Source organism: Pan troglodytes, chromosome 3 (genome assembly GCF_028858775.2).
Source record: "Pan troglodytes isolate AG18354 chromosome 3, NHGRI_mPanTro3-v2.0_pri, whole genome shotgun sequence".
NCBI lineage: Eukaryota > Metazoa > Chordata > Mammalia > Primates > Hominidae > Pan > Pan troglodytes.
Genome location: NC_072401.2, coordinates 174,012,416 through 174,036,459, shown reverse-complemented (window position 1 = coordinate 174,036,459; position 24,044 = coordinate 174,012,416). Strand labels below are relative to the sequence as shown.

The 24,044-nt window shown below is 35.8% G+C and overlaps 1 protein-coding gene across 4 annotated transcripts in view; it reads right to left on the bottom strand.

Annotated features, from left to right (window-relative positions):
- The window catches only part of GALNTL6 (polypeptide N-acetylgalactosaminyltransferase like 6), a 1,233,774-nt gene that overhangs the window by 684,010 nt on the left and 525,720 nt on the right, over nt 1–24,044 (bottom strand). For all 4 annotated transcript variants that reach the window (XM_001155128.8, XM_009448577.5, XM_016952513.4 and 1 more), the window contains one exon: nt 21,364–21,530. In XM_001155128.8, coding sequence (XP_001155128.1) covers nt 21,364–21,530 — 167 coding nt within the window. The remainder of the gene's footprint in view (nt 1–21,363; nt 21,531–24,044) is intronic.

The window sequence follows — 24,044 nt, the reverse complement described above, 5'->3', positions numbered from 1 at the left end:
GGACTGACCCACTGGCCCTTCCACTGGCCTAGAGAGCTCTCCTCTGGAGGACACTACAACTGCAGGGCCCCTTCTTCGCCCCTATCCAGAAGGAAGTAGCTAGAGAGGTCATCGGCCAAATTTCCAACAGCAGTTGGGGTGTCCTGTTTAGAGGCGGGATTGAGAGGTGACAACATGCTAGCAGCACTCGCTCACTCTCGGCGCCTCCTTGGCCTCGGCATCCACTCTGGCCACACTTGAGGAGCCCGTCAGCCTGCTGCTGCACTGTGGGAGCCCCTCTCTGGGTTGGCCGAGGCCGGAGCCAGCTCCCTCTGCTTGTGGGGAGGTGTGGAGGGAGAGGTGTGGGTGGGAACCGGGGCTGCATGAGGTGCTCGTGCACAAGTGCGAGTTCCAGGTGGGCACAGGCTCGGTGGTATCTGCACTCAGAGTGGCCAGCCTGCACCACCGGCCCCGGGCAGTGAGGGGCTTAGCACCTGGGCCAGCATCTGCGGAGGGTGCGCCAGGTAACCCAGCACTGTCGGCCTGCCCATGCCACACTCAAATTCTCACCGAGCCTCAGCCACCTTACCATGGGGCTGGGCTCGGGACGTGCAGCCCGCCATGCCCGAGCCCCGCCCCCCAGGGGGCTCCTGTGCAGCCCGAACCTCCCCGATGGGTGCCACCCCCTGCTCCGCGGCACCCAGTCCCATCGACCGCCCAAGGGCTGAGGAGTGCAGTGTGGTACTGGTGGGCAGCTCCGCCCATAGCCCTGGCATGGGATCCGCTAGGTGAAGCCAGCTGGGCTCCTGAGTTGGGTAGAGACTTTGAGAACTTTTATGTTTAGCTAAAGGATTGTGAATGCACCAATCAGCACTCTGTGTCTAGCTAAAGGTTTGTAAATGCACCAATGAGCACTCTGTGTCTAGCTAATCTGGTGGGGACTTGGAGAACTTTTATGCCTAGCTAGAGGATTGTAAATGCACCAGTCAGCACTCTGTGTCTAGCTCAAGGATTGTAAATGCACCAATCAGCACTCTGTCAAAACAGACCAATCAGCTCTCTTTAAAATGGACCAATCAGCTCTCTGTAAAATGGACCAATCAGCAGGATGTGGGTGCGGCCACATAAGGGAATAAGAGCAGGCTGCCTGAGCTTGCAGTGGCAACCTGCTCGGGTCCCCTTCCACACTGTGGAAGCTTTGTTCTTTTGCTCTTCACAATAAATTTTGCTGCTGCTCACTCTTTGGGTCTGTGCTGCCTTTATGAGCTGTAATACTCACTGCAAAGGTCTGCAGCTTCACTCCTGAAGCCAGCGAGACCACGAACCCACCAGAAGGAAGAAACTCCAGACACATCTGAACATCTGAAGGAACAAACTCCGGATACACCATCTTTAAGAACTGTAACACTCACCACAAGGGTCCGCGGCTTCATTCTTGAAGTCAGCAAGACCAAGAACCCAAAAATTCCGGACACAACAGCACTTGACAACATCCTTGCTGTTTTAGATGAGCTTTGTGATCTGTTATGTTGGAACTATCTCTAGACCCGTTTATATGAGAGGGCAGCAGAGCTTAAAGGTGATGTGAGGTATTGAAAACTTATTGGTGTACCGCAAAACCACTGCAAGGTTGCAAGGTTCTGGATAACATTCTACTATTATTTTGTTTTTCTGTTGTTGTTATTTGTTTTGAGATGGAGTCTCGCACTGTCACCCAGGCTGGAGTGCAATGGCGCGATCTCAGCTCACTACAACCTCCGCCTCCCAAGTTCATGCAATTTTCTTGCCTCAGCCTCCCGAGTAGCTGGGATTACAGGCACACACCACCACACCTGGCTAATTTTTTTGTATTTTTAGTAGAGACGGAGTTTTACTATGTTGGCTAGACTAGTTTTGAACTGCTGATCTCATCATTCACCTTCCTTGGCCTCCCAAAGTTCTGAGATTACAGACCTGAGCCACTGCGCCTGGCCAATATTCTACTTTTATAATAAGTATTTATAGATACTATTTCCCTGGTATTTTTTTAAGTTTCATAATAAAAAGACAAAAGAATTTCTGTGACACATTTTGAGTATCATTTCATGTCTTCAGTTAATACTGAATAAAAATTAAAAAACTAATATTTATCATTTTGTGGAGCATTATGGGTATTGCCAATTAAGGCTTAAAAGTCTGGAGTATAGCAAATTTACATTAACCTTATGAGCGATGTTAATGAGACATATACATATTTTTCTCTCAAAAGATTAAGTTTCTTTGGAAGAAAACATGTGCAGTAAGTTTTATGTAGTATAACTTAATTCATGAGGACTTTATTTTATTTGTAGATGTACAAAATGATAAACTTATCTGCATTATTAATATGTCCATTAAAAAATTAGCACAATTCCTACCCTAATTTCTGATAGATGACAGAACTGAGATATTCCAAAAACTAGAAGTGAATGAGATTAATTAAGCTATATTCAATGCCAGATAGAAGCAACACTTTTTTTACATGGTTTAAAACAATTTTTCCAATACAGACTGTATGCAGAAATTCAAATAAGAACAAGATTACATTATTGGCTATGTGGAGTTATCAGTACCACCTCAAAAAAAAAGGTCTTTCTAGGGTCCTTATGAAGGCATTCATTATCTTGGTAAATGTATCAAAAGTATGCCTGAGCCATGCAACTTCTGAAACCCGATGTGTCAGCAGATCTCAGCAAAAGAGTCAAGTTAATCACGAATGAAGGCAAACACATGGAAATGAAACTGCTTCCACCCTCATAAGCAACCTTTTTCATTCTTGTAGGAAGACCAACATGGGAAGAAAGTAACCAGCATATCTGTGAGTTAACACAGAAACAAATGCCAACGAGATCAAAACACGTGATGCCTATGTGAATACTCTCCCTCCCCACTACTTTTATTTTCTGTTTACACTTAAATTTATCTAAAGAAAAGACATGCCTATCTGCTTACACTCAGGTATGCCATCTCACAGGTTTGGGGACCACCACCACTCTTTCAAAGTGCTTTGCACCTTCCTGCTAGGATTCACGGGGTATTAACTTTACAACTTAAATCTCAGAAGCTAATTCTAATTCCTTGGTGGAAACCACAAGAAAAATACACAATTGATGTTACCTAATTAATTAGCAGTAATTTTGTGCTTAACTGTTTACAGACTAAAAAGGTGATATTCTTTCATCCTCCCAGCAACTTCTGAATGCTGGTAGCATTATTAAATTCATTCTCTTTTTGGACAAGGAAATAGTCAAAGTCTCTTTCCACTGACTCTACTCAGTGATATCTGAGTGTAACCAGACAGACATGTCTTTTCTTTAGATAAATTTAATTGTAAGAGAAAAAATCAAGGTTAGGGGAGGGGAGGAGGATGATTATTCACACAGACCTGTAGTGCTTTGATCTCTCTGGTATTTGTTTCTATTTGTTAACTCAAAAACAGGCTGGTTATTTTTTCCCACGTTGATCTTACTACAAGGATGTCAGCGTTCATGTACTGAGTATGTATTTGAGGAGACCTTTCATAAGTCTTTTCAATTCATCTATGTTTGGCAATCAGTCAGGCAACATATGAAGGTGACATGGCACTACCATTTTAATTCCAAGAGAAGGAATAAAATTATTATATATCTTATATAAAATGACAAATAAAAATATGACAATGTGGCGATTACAAATGAAATTACTATTTACATTCCTAAACATACATTGAGATAGCCAGAACTGCTTTTTTAGTTTGTATTTATACAGATCTATACACATTTGCCAGATATAGAAAATACAAAGATGGGAAACTAGTTAAACATTTTTTCTGAAATTCAGATTTAACTAATGAACTGTTTTTAATCTGTAAACCAGATCTATGTAAAAAATGTATCAGAAAACTATTTTTTGATAAACTGCAAAAACTATGTAGTTTTTGATATTATCTTTAGTAATACAGAATGTAGGAATATGACCTTTGGTAAGAAAAAGTGAGGAAAAAGAACATTACAAAGTCTCTCACAAGCTATAAGAACCACCAAAACACATGCTGTCAAATTATCTAATTCATATCTTCTACCATCAGGTTTCAAGTTAAAATGAATGCAGATGAATTGCTGCTTTTTTACAGTTATATAAGGCTTATCTCATTTTTTTTTTGACAGGGCCTGCACATAACAAAGATCTTAATGGAAGTTGATTATACCGGATGTCTAAAGGTGGGTCAGCCTAGCTTTTTAAGCTCTTAAAATGTCTTTGATTTTTGTCAAGGTTACCAAATTAACAGAACTCTAGGACCTTTTGTCCTTACTTAAAAGTTAAAACTTACAGGCTCGCACTACATACATTTTTATTTATTTTTTTTTTTTTTAGATTTCCCACATTAGGTTTGGAGATAAACTCACGAATTTATAAGAAGGGCTCTGGAGATAAGCAAGGCAAGGCCTGAAGCTGAGGTCCCTTGTAGTCATGAGTGCTAAGGGAGTATGGCCTCTGATTTCAGAAATGGAGAGAAAGTTTATTTTCATCTATGATTTATTAATTTCTTTAGCAAATATTAATTATTAATTAAGCATCCTGACAGAGCAGGAGCATCGCCATCTGGGACAAGAACCGCCATTTTAAAGTTCCCCTTGATCAAAAAACTGCCTAATCCAATCAAAAGGGCATCAGCCTAATGGCTAATGTCAGCATGACCATGAACCACAAATGACATCTCCGACCAGAAACACTCCAATCCTAAGATAAACCCTTCCCCAACCAGAGACATGCCAGCCCCAAGATAACCTCCCCTCTGACCAGGGAGAGGTCAGCCCCAAGATTACCTCCCCTCTGACCACAGACATTCTAACCCCACAATAAACTTCTCCTCCACTCAGAAACATTGCAAGCCTGTGATATGCTCTCTCCCTAAACCCTTAAATACTCTTAGTCTTTAAGAGAGTGTGCTCCTGACTGAAATTGGCCAGAAGCCCCTCTCAGATTTATTCTCCAAAATAAACCTGTCTTTGACTGTTGAGTCATTTTTCATGTTTTTCCTCTTTAACTGTTACACATCCTACTATTGTATATTCTAGTCTTTGGGGAAATAGCAGTGACAAAAACAAGCACCTATGTTTGCCTTTATGGAACTTATAGTCTTACATGGGGACACAGGACATACATTTGCAGTTTTAACTTGAATAAAAATTGCTTGGGGAGAAAAAAATTCTCTATGATTCTTTTTCTGCTATGCATCTATCTATCCATCAATTTATCTACCTAGCAAGTCTGTCTTACTCTGTCCAGTAGTTGAGCATTCTTACTGTATCTTTTTAGGTCCACTTTGATTAGGGATAGATAGGCAGGAGACAGATTCCTCTACACACTCTTTGTTTAAAGTTCTGAATCTTCTGTAAATGACAATGGATCAAATAGTTCAATAAATATTTATCTTCCCAACCCATGCCATTCTGCTACTGACACTCAGTGTTAAGGGAAGAAATGTTATCTTTTTTCAAATGTTAGTAGGTTCATGCTCTTAGAATTCAAAATTCCCAGTGATCAAAGGGTTTTTCAATTTAAATAAATAGAATACTTATTGCATTTAATATAAGACTCCCCTGACATGGGTGCTAGATAGGTTCTGATGCTAATTTTTTTTTGTTTAATTTGTTTGTTTTAGAGACAGGGTCTTACTCTGTGGCCCTGGCTGAAGTGCAGTGATGCAATCACAGCTCACTGTAACCTCAAAATTCTAAGCTCAAGCCATCCTCCCACAGCCTCCAGAGTAACTAGGACTACAAGTGTGCCACCAGAATGGACTAACTTTTTAATTTTTTGTTGAGACAGACTCTTGCTATTTTACCCAAGCTAGACTCCAACTTCTGGCCTCAAAAAATCCTCCTGCCTTTGGCTCCCCACAGAGGGCTGAAAATACAGGCATGAGCTACCATGCCCAGTCCTAATTTTACTAAATCTATCAAGGTCTGCTTTATTGAAATTTTTTTCTCAGAAAAATCAGATAACATGTTTAAAATAATTAATACCACACCTTAAATTACTTACAAACTCTCTCAAGTGGGAATAACATAACAGATGATGGGCTTGTAACATTTGGAAATAATTATTGCAAAGAAGTATAGTTTGTTTCTCTGAGCTTCATTATTTCTGACATACATCATTAGTGTGCAGTGGTAAAATTTTCTATTTGTAGAATCTCTCAACAACTTTAATTAATTAAAGGAACCAAAGAAATAAATTCTCCTAATGACTGAAAATTACTTTTAGACATTTAGTTTTGAAGAAGTAAAAGGTTTCTATTCTCAAAAAATAAATAAATAAATTTCTATTTCCAGGGATGAGCAAATGGGTGAATATGTACATTGGTTCAACCTATAATAATTTTCTGACTATGACCCAGGTACTTCCCTTCTTCAAAGAGTTAATTGGTAGTAAATATAGATATAAACTCACAGTCAAATCATGTGAAAATTGCAATGGTATTGATTCAGGGTACTATAGTAGTAATGAAGAATGATTCCAAAGGTAGAAACCAACAATTGTTATGGGCTTCTGTATCCAAGTGACTGTGTAAGCATTTTGTATGCATTCTCTTTAATACCCACAACCATTCTGTGAGACTATTATTATTCTTCTAATTTTACTATGAGAGAAACTGAGTCATGGAGTTTTTTTATTTTTTTTTAAGTAATTTGTTCAAGGCCACACAGTAAATGGCGTAGCCTGACGTGGCAGGTGGCAGGGTTTCAGGGAACATGGGCTGAAGATGTTATTCTCTTTGAGCCTTAGTGATTGGTTAGAAGAAAAAACACAGAAAGAAGGGAACTGTTATAGAGACACATTTCAGATAGTGAAAACATTATTTAATAAAACACAGGGGTGATAAATATATGCCATGCGAAGCAAAATTTGGCATCTTGGTTTTATCATGACAAAACCTGCCATATGGACTATAGAGAAAGATGAACTAGAGAACTCATCGAGGGCCTCTTCAGGGAGGGTGGACTTTGACATGTTGTGCATAAGAAAAAGTTATAAATCGAGAGGGAAGACTGCCAGTTTTGATTGTTATAAATATTATTTTGGTAATGGATTTGATTACACAAAAGTGGAACAGAACAACAAGCTACAAGGACCTTTCAGGAATTTAAGCAAGTGAATTAAAGCCTCAGTTGAATGGAATGAGAAGGAAAAATGGCTACAAAGTACTTTGGAGGTAAATTTGGCAAGATTTGTTCATTGACTGGATGTGGGATGTGAGGAAGAAAGAGGAATCATAAGAGCAATTCATAGGTGTCTAGTTTCAATGGATGATGATGTCATCAAGCGAGGAAGTGAACTTTTCAAATTTAAAATTAGAACATGTGGACACATTGAGTTTGAAGTATCAGTGTGCCTTCTAGCTCCAGATGTCCAGTAGTTTGTTGAATGTTCAGGTCAGAAGCATGAGAAGAGTTTAGTTGTACAGAATGAAAAAACTGATCACCCAGGTATAGTGTGCACAATTATGAGTTGTGAGTAATGAGTGGAACCCTGAGGATCATCAATATTTAAGAAAAATATAGCAGAAGAGAAGCCCACGGAAAAGCCCATAGAGGAAACGATGAGAAAAGCATGCCCCAGATAAGAAGAATGCAAGCAATGCCAAATGAAGCAGAGAGGGTCCAATATTAAATTATTACATTAAATAAGTTAAGTTTGTTTAATAATATTAATTAATGTGAACAAATACGCTTATAAATTACTTAAATTATCAAATTAGTTATTAAATCCTCATATAAAGAGTTCATTGGGTTCTGTAATTGAGCCATTCTTTGAAATGCTAGTTGTACAACTTCAGAATTAACTTTATAAATTCACAGGGACACCAGAGAGAGGCCTCTGAAGATAGTGCCTCTGCTCTTTGTAAAGGTATAAAAGGAGGTTCTTACCAATGTGTTGCACATATTCATAAGCAGTAGGGTTGAAGGAAAGAAATGATTATTTTTAAGTTGTTTTATAATCTATGAATTATAAGTCTAAATTTTATACTCAAAGTTGTTGGAGATATTACTAAGTCTCATCTAGTTCAATTCTATAATTTTATAGCCAGAATAATAATGGCCAAAATTTATTGAGTGCTTACTTTGTACCAAGCCAAGATCTAATAGCTTTACATGTAGAAACTCAATTTCCCAAGAGTACATGACAAGTAAGATATATAACTTGTTCATGAGCACACAGCTAGTAAAGGGAAAGCCAAGATATAAAGCTAGGGTGATGCCCAATAACATATTTAACCACCACCACTCACTGACAATGAGAAAAGGGAGTCCTGTAAATTGTGTCACTGGTTATTTGATTGGAACCATCATCCAGGGCCTCTTCTTCAACCAATGTGCCCCCATTTTATGCCCCTTTTGACTCACTAACGAAAAAAGGGGGTTAACCCCGTTTGCAGACATTGAAAATGAATAGAATACACTGATATTATTCATCATGCACTGCCTTGGAAAAAGCTTATTATCTTGGGTTTGATTTTTAGGCTAAGTACAGACCCAGAATCCATAAGCTTTTTCAAACCTTAGAATGTAAGAGGCCCAGCATTAATGTGAAATACTGTGGCATTTGTTGTTGTTGTTTTGTTTTTTGTTTTGCTATGTACATTGGCCTTCAGCTCCCTTGTAGGACTTCCCTGATCCTAAAATGAAAAGTGGATTAAAGAATTTGAAAATAATATTTTCTATATCTGCTACTAATGATGCCTTGTAATTTCTCTCAGGAGAAAAGGACCTTCATAGTACTCAATAATAATAAGACACATTCTTGATCTACACTGGTAAGGACTCGAGTTTACCATACAATACTTACTATTGTATAGGATAAATTGAGTTTTCACTAAAACTAACAAAACAGGTTACCTTTCTGAATTCTGAAATTGGCAAAAACCAATTTTAGATATATTGAGTGGCGAACTTTTCTAAAAGTTGAAACGTTTATCATCATTCATTCATTTGCTGTACCCTTTTCCATACAATTCTTAATCATCAGGTGTTTGTTAACATATTAAACTAAGGAGGTATGTTGTTTCCTTTACACTTTTCAATTACAGGGAGAGATAGAGAAGCAAATTAGGGAGCAAGCTGAAGAAGCTGAATGCAAACTTCTGTACAGGACTTGAAAGCAATTGCTTCTGGCCTTCAAACCTGGACTTGAGTTGCAATATTTCACACATTAGAGTTCCTATCTTCTGGGTGAAAGTCTGATATAATGAAAACATAATTGAAAGTAGCCATTTCTATTCTCTTTCAACTTCTACATACTAATAATTCCTTACATTTTCTAACAAGAGCAGTACAATCACAAACAGTTGTGGTGTAGGTTATTCAGTCAAGTGCAACATGGACTGCACAGAAGTAGTCTTCCTCTCCCATTATTTCCCTCTTTTCTTGTCCTACATAGACGGTACCCCATGATTTCCCTATGTGTGTTGATTCAAGTTTAGAAGTCAATCATCAGTTCCGTGGTCACTGCTAAATTGCCTTCATACAACTCAGCAATAATACCGTTCATTTAGGAGGAACAAGTTATCTGTACCCTAGAAATTAGAAGAGTTTACAGCATCTCTTTTAACATTTTTTATGTAAATACAGAATTATGGGACACTTCTGAAATGTGTCATGCCACTGTAGATGAAAATATACTTTCCTAGGTACAATATGACTAAAATCAAGGTAATAATTATTAAGTGAATCTTATTTAATGGTACTGCAGGCCAGCTGTGATAAAGCATTCTCATAAGAAGAAAGTATACACATAAGAATGTATACATCATTTATGATCGTACAGCTTTCAGTATCTCCATTGGAACTTATTGTCTGCTACTTAGAAGCTGCAGATATTTAAATGTAGGTGTGGATCTTGGAATTATATATCCCTGAATCTTTGCTGCTCAATGTGACTTCTTTTGATTCATAGATCATTTTTGCAATAAGAAATCCATGTGGTTTTATTAGATAACCATGTCACCTATGGTCTTAAGTAAGTCAGCAGGGCAGTCATGCCATTAGGCCCTCTTCTGGATTTTATACTGATGTGTAAGGGATCTGGAGTAAGGCAAAACACATCACTGTACATTTAGCAAAAACAATATGTTCAGGGACTCCTGTCAGCTTACCATGGGGCTGAGAGTCATATGTCAGGGCATCTTTTGGACTCAGCCTGGGTTCTGTTATAGTAGAGGCACCACTACTCATCATGCATGTCCCACCTTTCACAGAGAAGTAGAATGAAGTGGTTTAGTCAGTGGGTGGTTGGATAGGCTGATTGGTGCCTGTATTCAATATGGGGTAACCCCAGATGTCTTTTACAGGAGTGGCCTGAGAAAGCTACGTGCCTTATATGTGGGACCCATGGGGCAGTTTGATGGGATACTAGATTAAGATCACCCCTGGTGGTGGGGAAAGTCCCAGTTTTAAGGGAATCTGAGCTTGAAATTCATACCTCCAGCAGGGATAATGTTTGGCTAAAACTTAACAAACCAAGTCTGATTCATAGTACTTACTTCTCTGATTATTTAAAAAAAACACTGATGTCATTTTAACTCCTATTTTAGGTTCAGGGGTACATGTGCAGGTTTGTTATATAAGTAAACTCATGTCACAGGGTTTTGTTGTGCAGATTATTTCATCACCCAGGTACTAAGCCTAGTACCCAATAGTTATTTTTTCTTATCCTGTCCCTCCTGCCACCCTTCACCCTCAAGTAGGCCCCAATGTGTTCTCATCATTATGTTCCCACTTGTAAGTGTGAACGTGTGATATTTGGTTTTCTATTCCTATGTTAGTTTGCCAAGGATAATGGCCTCCAGCTCCATCTATGTTCCAGCAAAGGATATGATCTCATTCTTTTTTATGGATGGATAGTATTCCATGGTGTATATGTACCCCATTTTCTTTATCCAGTCTGCCATTGATGGACATTTAGGTTGATTCCATGTTTTTGCTAATGTGAATAGTGCTGCAATGAACATTTGTGTGCATGTGTCTTCATGGTAGAATGATTTATATTCCTTTGGGTACACACCCAGTAATGGAATTGCCGAGTCAAATAGTAGTTCTGTTTTTAGGTCTTTGGGAAATTGCCACACTGCTTTCCGCAATAGTTGAACTAATTTACACTCCTACCAATAGTGTATAATTGTTCTCTTTTCTCTGAACCTCACCAGCCTCTGTTTGCTTGTTTGTTTGTTTTTTTTTGACTTTTTAATAGCCATCATTATTTTAGAATTTTTTCCAAAGGTCAAAAACAAGCACACTGAAGTTTGGAACCTAAAATTTGCCTTTTTCTATGTATAGAAATTATTCTTCTGACCGCAGTCTGGCACAGTTATTTCCTTCATCACAATTACATGAATATTATTTTTCATGGTTAAAAGGTAAATTTTGCATTTTCTCTGAGTATGTTGCAATGGTTCAGACAAGGAGCATCCAATCTTTTGGCTTCCCTGGGCCACATTGGCAGAAAAATTGTCTTGGGCCACATATAAAATGCACTAACACTAAGAATATCTGATGAGCTAAAAACAAAACAAAACAAAAATTGCAAAACAAAATCTCATAATGTTTTAAGAAACTCTATGAATTTGTGTTGGGTCACATTCAAAGCCAACCTGGGCTGCATGCAGCCTGCAGGCCATGGGTTGGATCAACTTGGTTTAGCCCTTCAAGCATGAACTTATGCGAAGCAGTCATGAGTAACCTGCTGTCTTCTCTCTATATTGGGGGACTTATTTTTCCTATCCTTTCTAGTTTGGTGATACCTTTTCTTGAAAGTTTTTTTTATAATAGTGAAATCATATCTTGTTTCTGTAATCCAGCTTCATATCCAATTCTTTGCAAGGCCTTAAGGGCTTTAAGTGGCAGAGCTGGAACTTGAATTCAAGACTCTCTGTCTCTAATGCTTAGGCTCTTAACCAGTCACTGTATTTCTACTTATCTCATGAGTCTATGGTTTTATAATACGCGGTACTGTAAAATAAATAGACAGATAAATGGACAAATAAAAGGAAAATCTTTTCTTCATAGAGACTTTCATTTATTTTCTTAGAAGCAGAGTTTCAACTTGGCAAAATCAGAGGAAAAGATGTACCCAATCAAAAAAAGAATTGCTTAAATTTTATTTCAAACTCAAAATGTGTCTCCACTAAGTTGGATATGGACTTAATAATTTTGCAGAAGTATAATATGTAAAAGTCAAAGCTGTCAAGTGATAGAGCTAGAGTTTATTCTGGATATAAAATTAAATTTTCTTTCATCATTGCTCCACTAGGCTCTCAGTTGCTAGCATTAAGCAGTTCTTTACAGAGCTACAATATTGCGGTCAGGTTTTTTTGTGTTGTGAGATAGCCACAAGTTTACAAAGCAGCATATATATATATGAATTCCGTGTGTGTGTGTGTGTGTGTGTGTGTGTGTGTGTGTGTGTGTGTATGTATATATATATTCTCCATATAGTCTTCCTGATCTACGTTTTGAGAGGCCAGGCAGAAAAAAGATGAGAAAATAAAGGATGTGTATTTAATTAGTCTCTAATCCAATGCTGGACATTTGCCCAGTAACTTCCCATGCCTCCTCTACCCTTAATCCAGCCTCTCTCTGTTCTAGAATGACCCTTATCTTCTGGAGACATTCGCACCAGCATGGCTCTGTGAAATCTCAAATGTGCCTTGGTTTGGGTAAAGCAAAGCAGCCTTGCTAGTCTGCCTAACTCTTTTTCCAGGATAAAGACAGAATCAGATGTCCCACAAGGGGCCAGCCCAAAATCCATTTAAGTACCTCAATAAATTCTACTGCACATCAGTCTGTGAAGCTTTATAAAACATATTTAACTCTGTTTTATGACCTATTTTACTACTTTTGAGAGCCTTTCCAAACTTTAGAATCACTGTTTTCTCCAGGAGGAAGGCACTGATTGGCCCCCTGCAGTCCTGGAAGGCCATTATGGAGACTGGAATTGGTGTGCTCAAGTCATTATGATTCTCATGAATCCTCTATTTCAATACTTGGGTATACACATAGTGAAATGATGGTTTCTGTTATTGTTGTGATCCTAAGGAAAAATGGGTAATAAATTAGATTCAATTATCTAGAATGTCTATATAATTGTGGTACATTTTATTAAATTAATGATAGTTATCAGAATTGTTTCAGTTTCTCAGAATAAAACATCTGAGAAAACTACAAAGAAAGGAACCTTGGATACCTAACTGTGAAACTGTACATTTTAAATTAAACTAGCATTTATCAAAGCATATAAAATTGACCCACTGTGTGACTTAGGACTTCATCTTTATAAGTAGCTGTTTACTCATTTATAAATATTACAAATGTACCATGTCACCTACAAATCCCTCATCTCAAAGATCCTATTATTCTAATATGAATTTATTCCTCAGTTGACATAAAACATTTAATTCTTATTAGGGGAGAATTTTGTTAAAACACATTTCATAAACATGGATGAATTTGATGTTCAAAACTTGTCAGCTTAAGAAAAATCTTGAATGCTGAGAGATTGATATTTTTATTTTATTGAGTAAGTGTTATAATTCAGGATAAAAGAGAAAATGTTTGTGAAGTTTTCTTTTTTCCATTGTGTAGATGCAATGATTTTTTTTTAAATTAAGAGCAGATGGATATTTAGACATCAAAAAGCCTGCTTGAAATACTGAACATTGCGTTATTAAAGCTCACATGCTGAGGTTTGCTGACAAGAGGAATAGTCATAAAACATAACCTTTTATTTCATCAAAGAAAGTTATGCCTGCCCAAGATCTGAAGCCCAACATCCATAAAATGGTTTCACACTGGTGACATTCTATTCAAAACAGCTGTCTGAAAGAAAAATAAATGGGATTTAATCTGCCATGAAATGAATTGCACAATTTATTTTTCTTGAGGAAGTCATGCCTTTGTGACGTTGGTGAGCTGTAACAGTTTTGCTTCTAAAAGCAGTGTCTCCTTCTATGCCAAACCCATATTAATTCAGCCATGTGGAATTTTCCTACACAAAAAGCAGTTGGAAAGTCAGAGCAGCTTATCCAACACCTGATGCTTTTCTCTACCTTTAAAAGTATTAGTTTAAAACATGAGCCCAGGATAGACTTTCCATCCAGAGGTAGGTAGATTTTAAGATGCTTGGTCATAAAGATTGAAATATATGAAAACTGTCAAAGTCAACCATTAATGTCCTACAAAAAATGGAATTTCATATACTACAAACTAATATTTGAGAAGAGAGCAAAACTGCAAAAGAGTGAAATGTGAGTTAGAAAAATGACAACTAAATGAGATTAATCATCTCTTCAAAATGAAATGCTTAAAAAATGTAAAAGCTACTCATAGGACAAATGTAAACATTTATAAGCCCCAAATTAACTAAGTCAGAAAACTTTTCAATATAGACATTTTAAAGAAAATCGAATAATAGTATGTTTTGCTTATTTCATTCACTTAGTACTCATCATACCTTTTACAATAAAAGAAAAGAAAGCAAGCATAAGATTTTTTTCTACTGTAGAATTTGCTGTAACACTACATGTGATAACTAAGATACAACCTAATATAGGGTAGACATTGAAACTTAGGTTGTGCCTTTCCATTCCATCACTTCATTTTATCACATATTTTCCAAAATTCTTATATGCATGTTCAAATTAGCCTGCATGTATTTCATTGTAATGCCATTCTCTCCAACAACTTACATTAGAACACTTCTAACAGTTCTTTTTTGTTAAAGCTAGCTACATAAAAAATGTCTATTTGCATGGTTCAGCAAATATATCTTTGTAAATTAAATGTGAATCCTAAAATAATTAAACTGAAAATAATTTTAACTGAGATATATTATTACTTTCTTTAGAAGACAGGAGATATTATCTCCATAATAACTTTTTGCAATGTTCTGACTACCAATGCCCTCATTATAAAAGCTAATCCATAATGCAATTTATTAAGAAAAAATATATATTTCTATAGTATCTCAAAATCCTTCTTCTTAATTTACAAAATGAGCACCTGCTTAAAACAGATTTCTACTAGAATGAATAAAGTATTGTAGTAGTAAGCATGAGGCTTGTGAATGTGTGTAGCATTCCTGAACACTTGAGAGATTATTCACATTCGCACTTCAGGAGAAAAAGGAGACAATACAAAGCTACCATAAACGTGAAGGCAAAGGTGAGACTCAATAAGGATATATAACTATCGTTATTTTTGTCAGATAAATTCTGTTGATTCTGAAGACATTTACATCCAGTGAGACTGAATTTTTAATTTACAAGTAAGAGGGAGAGAAATCTCAAAAGTGCTTTTCTTCTGAGACAGATTCTACTCCAAGCATATTCTGCTACTGGTGGGTAATATCCATCTTTTACGAATGCACAAAGACTTTTTATGAGTTGAGTTTTTATTTTGTAACTTCCCAAACTTTTACCCCTTTATGTTGTAGGATAATTTTCCTGACATTGATTGCACATTACTGTGGTATGTTCATACATCTGACCACAGAGAGGAATGTCGCTCAATGTCCCAGATTCCCTTACATTCACAAATGTTAAAGCAATTTGTTAACAGAGCCATTAAGACAATCTGCACATTTAACTTTTATGCAACATGATATACAAATATCAGAAAGCAGAATAGCTCCTTTCCATTCTTTGGCATATAATGCTGAATTTCTAAATATACTGTTGTATTTTTAACATTTGCTTAGTTCCTGCTACTAAACAGTATTTGGTTTGATATTGTAGTTTGATTTTTTTAAATGCAATTATCCTCACCATTTTAAATATGAATATTAAATCTAAATAACTCCAAGATTTATTTAGAGTGACTAGCTCTCAATAAATCTGAGACATAAAAATTGCTTGTCTTATAATCTAGTGAAGTACCTGATGGAATACCAGCACTAAAACATTTTTGTCGACTGTCGTCTCAGAATCTTTAAATGCACTTTAGTGTTAGTATTGTATAATATAAAATAAAAAGGCACTACCATTCTTCTTCGGTTTTACAACCTTTTTCACACTGATATCTTCCAACTTCGAATAGTTGTAAAACTTGTGCTGATTGATTTGTCTGCTTATGGAAACTTTCCTTAATGTATACTTGGAGACTATTTGTGTAAAATAGAAATTGAATTCAAGACTTGACATCATCATTTGTGAAATCATTAAAAATATCTCTGCTATTTTAAAGATTTAAAAACACTTTCAGCCCTGTGAAGGGTCTAGGATTTTTTAATGGTAATGTGGATCATTATAGGAATTGCTTTGCTATTTCCATATACATATGTATGTATACATACATATTGTATATACACATATATATATAATATTTTTTCCTTGTGAACTTGGCATAAAATCTATTGGCTGATTCCAAAGCAAAATAGATTTATAAAGTTTTGAAAGACATTATTTGTTTAACAAAAAGGGAAAATTGGCAAGGGGATGAGGTATGACAGTAAATTGGAATTAAACATCAAATGCTATAAAATGAGTTCACAAGAAAGCAAGGCAAATGTCTACAATTTTTGGAAAATGGCGATATCTACCTAGGAAATATAACAATTAACGTTACATAAAATACTGTCGATGTCCTTTACAAACTTATAAATCCAATATTAATTGCACATTAAATAGTATAAACAAAGAGCAAAATTTATTTTGTAATAACATGTAAGAAACAGGAGATTTTTGAAGTTACTTATTACACCCATATTATTCACTGAAGCTTCAACTTTTGGGACAGAGTTTTGCTCTGACACCCAGGCTAGAGTGCAGTGGCACGATCTTGGCTCACTGCAACCTCCATCTTCCAGGTTCAAGCAATTATCCTGTCTCAGCCTCCCAAAGTGCTGGGATTACAGGTGTGAGCCACTGTGCCTGGCCATTCAACCCCAATTTTAAAATGCATGACAGTGATTTTGAAACTTTAATTCCTATAGAAAGTACACATAGATCCTGTTGAAATGCAGATTCTGATTCATCTGGTGAGGACTGAGAGTCTGCATTTCTAGCAAGCTTCAAGCTGCTGCTGCTGGTCCATGCACCACACTTTGGATAGTAGGAGTGTGGGCTGTCTGAGGAAAAGTAAGCTGGATTTCTTGAAAGTTGTTGGCATTGGGAGGATAGTTTCAAGTCTGTTTTTCCTTCTAAAGAGTACATGGAGAATAACAGATCTTTCTGAAACTCAAATATTCAACTACTTCCCTTTTCTGTCAAGGAACTTTGAAACAAGCAGGAGCAGAAATGAGTGAGTGTGCGCCTGTGTGCCTCTGTTTGTGTGTGCATACTCGGGTATACAGCAGTGCCTCCATACTTGCATTAAGGAAAGTGTGTCAGCAACTCTCCTGCGACTATCCTCAATTTAGACTTGCATTCATCTAAGCATGCAAAGTTCAGGGAACTGTCAAGTTCAAATATACCCTATCTCTGAGGTTAAGCCCCAGCCCATTTCACACATTTCAACATTTTCCATGTGGATGCCGTTAAGGTTGCCTGGAATTTGGAGATAAGCCCAGGATTAGTCCTGCTTTAAAGTCACCATGAAGCCTTGTTATAGGCCTCAAGTTAAGTTGTTAAATGTATTTCTCAGAGCTTACTGGAAAAAAAAAATAGCCACATTCACTAACTTTGGTAAGCTTCAGATAGCAAAACACAGTGGTGGTTGTTGAAAACTTACCTGCAGGCCTTTACCTTCATGTTTTATAGATGGTGGACTTATGTTCTGAGGCTAAAATGACATTCTGTTACCAAGCTTGCTTTAGGAAAATGTCTAAACTGAGAACTGCAAGATGGAATATTCACTTTTTTTTAAAGCATTTTGAGAACTAGGTCAATCTTATTTAAGCAGATTTTTCTAAATCACTTGGTAATAGTTAGCATTATTCTGTGATTATCTAATATTTTAGTATTTTACTTCATTGATATGAAACCCACTATTACAGAATTTAACAATTACTATATACTTATATTTGTTGTAAATATGAATTCTAAGTAATTAGCAAGTGGCTCATGCTAATGACGTGTCTAAAATATTGGCTTTCTTGTATTTTTGTTCATGCATAGCTGTTCTATTGACCTGGAGGATGTAAAATATAAGGGAGTAATATTTGATTAAGTCTTGTTAAAGTTTAGTGCTTTTGGCCAAAGGATCTTGTAGAGTATCTGAAAAAGTTAACAGTGCAAAGGTGGTAAATAGTGCAAATACTGAACAGAAATGAAATTGGGATGTATTTCTAAAAGTAAATTTAAAGTGTAAAACAAACAAAAATACTTCCTAAAGGAATCCAACAGAATTCCTATATCTTCCTGTATTTTAAAATTTATCTATCCTACTTAATCTGATTTTTAAAGAGTTGGTGAAAAGAACTCTACACACTATAGGGTTGTAGCTTTGGGGAATTTTTTAAGAAAAGTATAAGTTAATTATAGCTTTTAACAGCACAGCTACAGATGCATCAGAATAAAAAGGAGTAGAAAAAGTTTTTCTCTCTTAGAGGCCCTGTAAACAAGTGATGTCTAGGGGTATCTTCCTTTTCTTCTAATAGTAAAAACAATCTTGAAAAGGATTCTGCTAAACACTCTTCTAAGGCCATGCATATAATTTAGATAGATAACATAATCTCCTTATTGATTAAATTCTCAGAATTTTATTTTACTTCAATGTTTATAGTAGCTTATTGGCCATATTGGAGATGTTTTAAATGTTAAGGCAGTCCTAATTTCTCCAAATATAAATTACCATGATAACTCCTTAAATGGCCACTAAATGAATTCTTCTGTTGATTCTGGAGATAAATAAATCAGTAAAGGGGTAGATGATAGATAGATAGATAGATAGATAGATAGATAGACAGATTATTGTGGATCATATTTGATTAAATTAAGAGAATCTCTTCTCCAAAAAGTATAGACATTTATACTATAGTAGTAGGAGAGTATTTGGTGAGTAGAAATCAATAGCTGAGAGCAATCGCTCTCCCATGAGCACACAATTCACCGAAACATCCATGGCGGCCCTCCATCATAACCTCTCCATGAAGAGTCACTATCATTCTCATTTTGATAAACAGAGACACTCAGAGAAAGTTAATTTACCAAATGTAGTACACTTAATAGTTGATGTTGGGATTCTGACCTGTGTTCATTACATTAATTATTTATAGTTCTCATAATTCAGAAAGGAGGAGTGATGCTCCTAAGTCCACTCAAGTGCTAATATACATCAGCCAATACTCTCAGATGAGATTTTCATAATCCAAAGCAAAAACTTGGAAAAAGAGTCTTTCCTAGTTTATATAATTTAAAAATTATGATGTATTATAAAAGATTATAGAAGCATTTTAACACCTATTTCTTTCAAAATTTACTTTTGCATTTGATTATAAACTTATACTTTCAATTTGATTGCTCATAAGAATAGAATATCTCAATGAAAGTTTTACCTAAGCGTTAAAGTAATGATTATCCTTAGAAATGTCCATTAGGAAATTCAAAAATCACCATTACTGTTCCTAAATTATCCATTTTCTGTTATCCCCTTTCACTAACACTAATTACATTGACAGTCTACTTTCTTCCCAGCTAACATGACATACAGAAACATAGTCCACCAAAGTTGCTACTGTACCAAAGGTGACGGTGATTTGGAACCAAGAAAATGTAGGTGCCAGTATTTTCAACCTTTTCAAAGGCTTTCAACTGAAAAATACCTCTGAGAAATATTTAACAAGAAATGTTCTACAAACCATAATTTTCTGCTACCAAGTGTTTCTCACTCTATTACCCACCAGGTCAAAATTCTACTATAATAAATAGTTTACCAAGATAATCAAAAGTTACACTGGCCTATTTCTCCTAGTACCAGTCAATCACAAAGACTATTCACTTGGCAATCTGCAGCCTCAGATCTTTATCACCTTTTTCACTTTTTGAAGTCAACGCTTTATTAACACATTAAGTACCTATCTTTAGCCTGAGGTAATAAGGATGACTGCTTTGAAATAGTAACCTCAATTAGAATAAAAAAGTGAATATGCCATTTACATTGTTTTTCAAAAATCTGCAAATTTCAGACAGTGGCTCTTATTAGGTAGTATTAAATGCATGCCTACCTATGCAACACGAGACAAAAACCTCTTTAAAATCAAACCTAAAATGACCAGGTTGATAGTTTAAAAAATATATATATATACATTTTTTTTTTTTAATTTGAGACGAAGTCTCGCTCTGTCACCTGGGCTGGAGTGCAGTGGTGCGATCTCAGCTCACTGCAATCTCCACCATATTAATAGTGTAGTGTCAAACAACCACCTTTCTGTCATGTAAGTCCCAGTATCTATAGATACTAGGCAACCTCTGAATCAGTATTTAAAAGAAGTGTATAAAGACCAGTATTTTAACTGACTACCTCTGTCAAAGAAACTTCACAATTAGCACACCAAGCAGTCTATCTTTTGCAGAATTTTTGAATACTATGAAAAAAAGATGTTTCTGTGACAAATAACATTTCCAAAACTTCACATTAACTTCAATTAAAACTTCCAAAACTTCATTAACCCATGTGATCTCAAGCTGTATTCTCTTTTGAGACATAAGAATAATATTCAATCAAAATATTTTACTGTCATTCTTTCTAACAGATATACAGTTAAGTGTAGCTCCTTCATGCAATAAAATATAAGGTAAATTATAAAATGCACTTTATAGTATATTCATACAATAGAAAGTAAATTACAAAATTATAAAATTTTTATAAGGTAAATATAAAATTATAAAAGTATTAAAACTTATGCTAAATTTTGTAAGATACTATTACACTAGATTGTTTCTGTTATTGTTCAGATAGATAAAATAGCTGGAATTACCAAGTAAAAATATGTACCTGTGTCCCTTATAGTTTCTAATATTTATGAAGTAACACAAGCACAGCCTGGAGTATGTGTCATACTGGTAAATAATAGAGTAGATACTTTTCAGAAATAGGAACAAATTTTATAGTTCTAACTCAAATATTTTACCATTCATATGTACTTACAATAATATATTTTACAGTGTTGGTCCTGAAGCTGAAAGTAGAATTTGAGGCATTTTGCCAACACCTAATTTGCAACAGAGATTGTAATGCAAATTTCTTACAGATTCCCAAATGAAACCTATAGCTTCTCATTAAGTTTCTTTTGCATTTGGTCAATATTTTACAAAATCACAACATAGATAAAACTTCATAATCACCTTTCAGATGGAATCAGAAAGAAGCTCCCATTATCTTTTTTAAAAAGTCCTTAATGATCATGTGAATGGTAGCAGAATCAGATAAAATGTTATCAACTGTATCTTACCTCTCTCACTGAAGTCATCTACTAGAATGATTTCTGCTATCAGACTCCCTGGGGTTCGGTTAATTATACTGTGTATGGTCCGCAGGAGTGAAGTCCAACCTTCATTATGAAATGGGATAATGATGCTGGTGTTTGGCAGCCTTTCCAGATACATCTTATGCTTACAGCTGGAGATGAGGGAAAAGAAAATGGTGTGTCAAATGCAAAACTCTTGTATATCTTATTCTGTTGTTTATTCATTATGTTATCAGACAACTGTGGGAACACGACTTAGTCTAATACTTTCCAACCAGAGTTTGTACAGCATGATTGTTATCCTGCTCCTTCACAGAATGCATTAATGATCTCCTTTCACACTCACTCTTAATGAAACAACTGTTTTATCCTCTGGTATCAGGGTTTCAAATTTGTCAGTTTTTGAAATGTTGTGCTCTTGTTGATGTACATTTTTCCTGTTATATAATAGAAATAAGGATGAGTAATATGCATTAAAACTGTTTCCATGGAGCACATAATTAAGGTTTAGATGGACTTCCTGGAGAGATCTAAAAATTTAACTTCTGTAATATTTATGTTTAATTAGTCAATTTTAGTCATGGAGTGTTTCAATGGCTGGACAGTATTTAAAGCCTGAAGGGAAAAACAACTGTAGCTTCTAAACAGAATAAATTAAAATTCAATTTAAAATAACTGTTAACTGAGCACAACCACATAATAAGATTAAATTAAGATCCAAATCAAGATGTTATAGTCCCAGTGAAAACTCTAAAAAGAAATCTCAAGTTCATTTTTTTCATTGTTGGAACCATCTGAGAAGATGAAAAAGAAGTATTTTTAAAATTGTATTCCTTTATTCATTATTTAACCTAATAATTTATTATTTTTAACAATATTCATTAAACAAGTAAATTTTGACAGTTTCAGACAATGAAAAGTGTCTGAAAACCCATCAAAATTATAATGATATGGGCACAAAAATGTGTAAAAACATGAAATTCATTTTAGGATAACTTAAATGTCAAAAAATATATATAATATGAAAAAGATTTGTCAGTAATTTCCATGGGAGTGTAGTAAGATAGATGTTTTTGCTTGTAATTCACAGATCTGGAAAATAGTGTTAATGAAATTCAGCATACTTGGTCAAAATTATGCAGAGCCATTGATTCTTCTGAACAAAGTCAAAGAGCCCAACTAATTGTGCTTTGATACATCAATATTCAGAATGTTGCACCTACTTGTGAGAACCATTACACCTCACAGTGTTCTTAGAATGAAGGTGATATCCCCAATGAGGCCAATTGTTTTTTAAACATTAGGACAAGCTATTGTACATATCACTTGCCTATTAATTAAAGAGGAATTGCATTCAGAGTAATATCCTATAACCCATCAATAGGGGCCAGGCACAGTGGCTCATGGCTGCAATCCCGGCACTTTGGGAGGCCAAGGCGGGAGGATCACTTGAGTCCTGGAGTTCAAGATCAGCCTGGGCAACATAGCAAAACCCCATCTCTACCAAAAATACAAATATTAGCCAGGTATGGTGGCGCACGCCTGTCATCCTAGCTACTCGGCTGGCTGAGGCAAAAGAATCGCTTGAACCCAGGAGGCAAAGGTTGCAGTGAGATGAGATTGCACCACTGCACAGTCCAGCCTGGGTGACAGAGTGAGACTGTCTCAAAAAAAAAAAAAAAAGAAAAGAAAAGAAAAAAATCAATAGGCTCATGACTTTTCAGAGTCATATACAATCCAATCAGAGAAAGGGTAGACAAAAAAGAATGCAAGACCAATCATGTGTGACAAAGGCTTTCTCTTTCGAAATGTTTTCAATAATTTCTATCTGCCTAAGCTCAAATTACTATCAAATTACTAGTACACATGAAATATAAAAGGATCCATTCTATTCATTCATTCATTCACTCATGTCACAGTAATTTACTGAAGGTTTGATATAGGCCAGGCTCCAAAGTTGAGATAAAACAATGAACAAAATCTAGTTCTGAACTTCAAGACATTTATATTATAATGAGAGATACAGAAAGACAAATAGTTACAATTTTAAAATGAAATGGATAGTGTAGAAGCTTAATAGAGTGCTATAAGATTATTTGAGAGAGGCCCATAAGCCAATTTGGAAAATCTTGTAGAAATTCAAGTGAGAATTGAAGGTGGCCTGCAGAGGACAGGTTCAAGATCTATGTAGAAAGAGAATTCACACGACTTGGTAACTGGGAGAAGTGACTAAAGAGGACTCTTATGTTTTGGACATGGGCAACTGATCAGATGAAATACAGAATGACATAGGAGCCTGTGTGAAGGACACATTGAAGGTTTCAAATAATGAGAGCAACGATAATGAATTCAATTTTGACCATGTACTGTTGAGATGTCAAAATGACATCCAGTTGGAACGTAACTTTCATATATCATATACACATCTATCTGTCAATTTATATGTCTATCTATATATATGTGGGTGTGTAGCTCAAGGTAAAAATCTATTTTGCTGGAGGAAGAGGCTCATGAGAGATAAGCTCTAGCAGATGATGCTGGCACATCAATGTCTCCTTAGCACTCACCATTCCAGTATAAGCCAAGAGGGTCCTATTATACATCTCTGCAGATAGCAAAGTGAGTACTTTCTCTCATCTCCGCACAAAGGGCAGATCAGAAGTTCT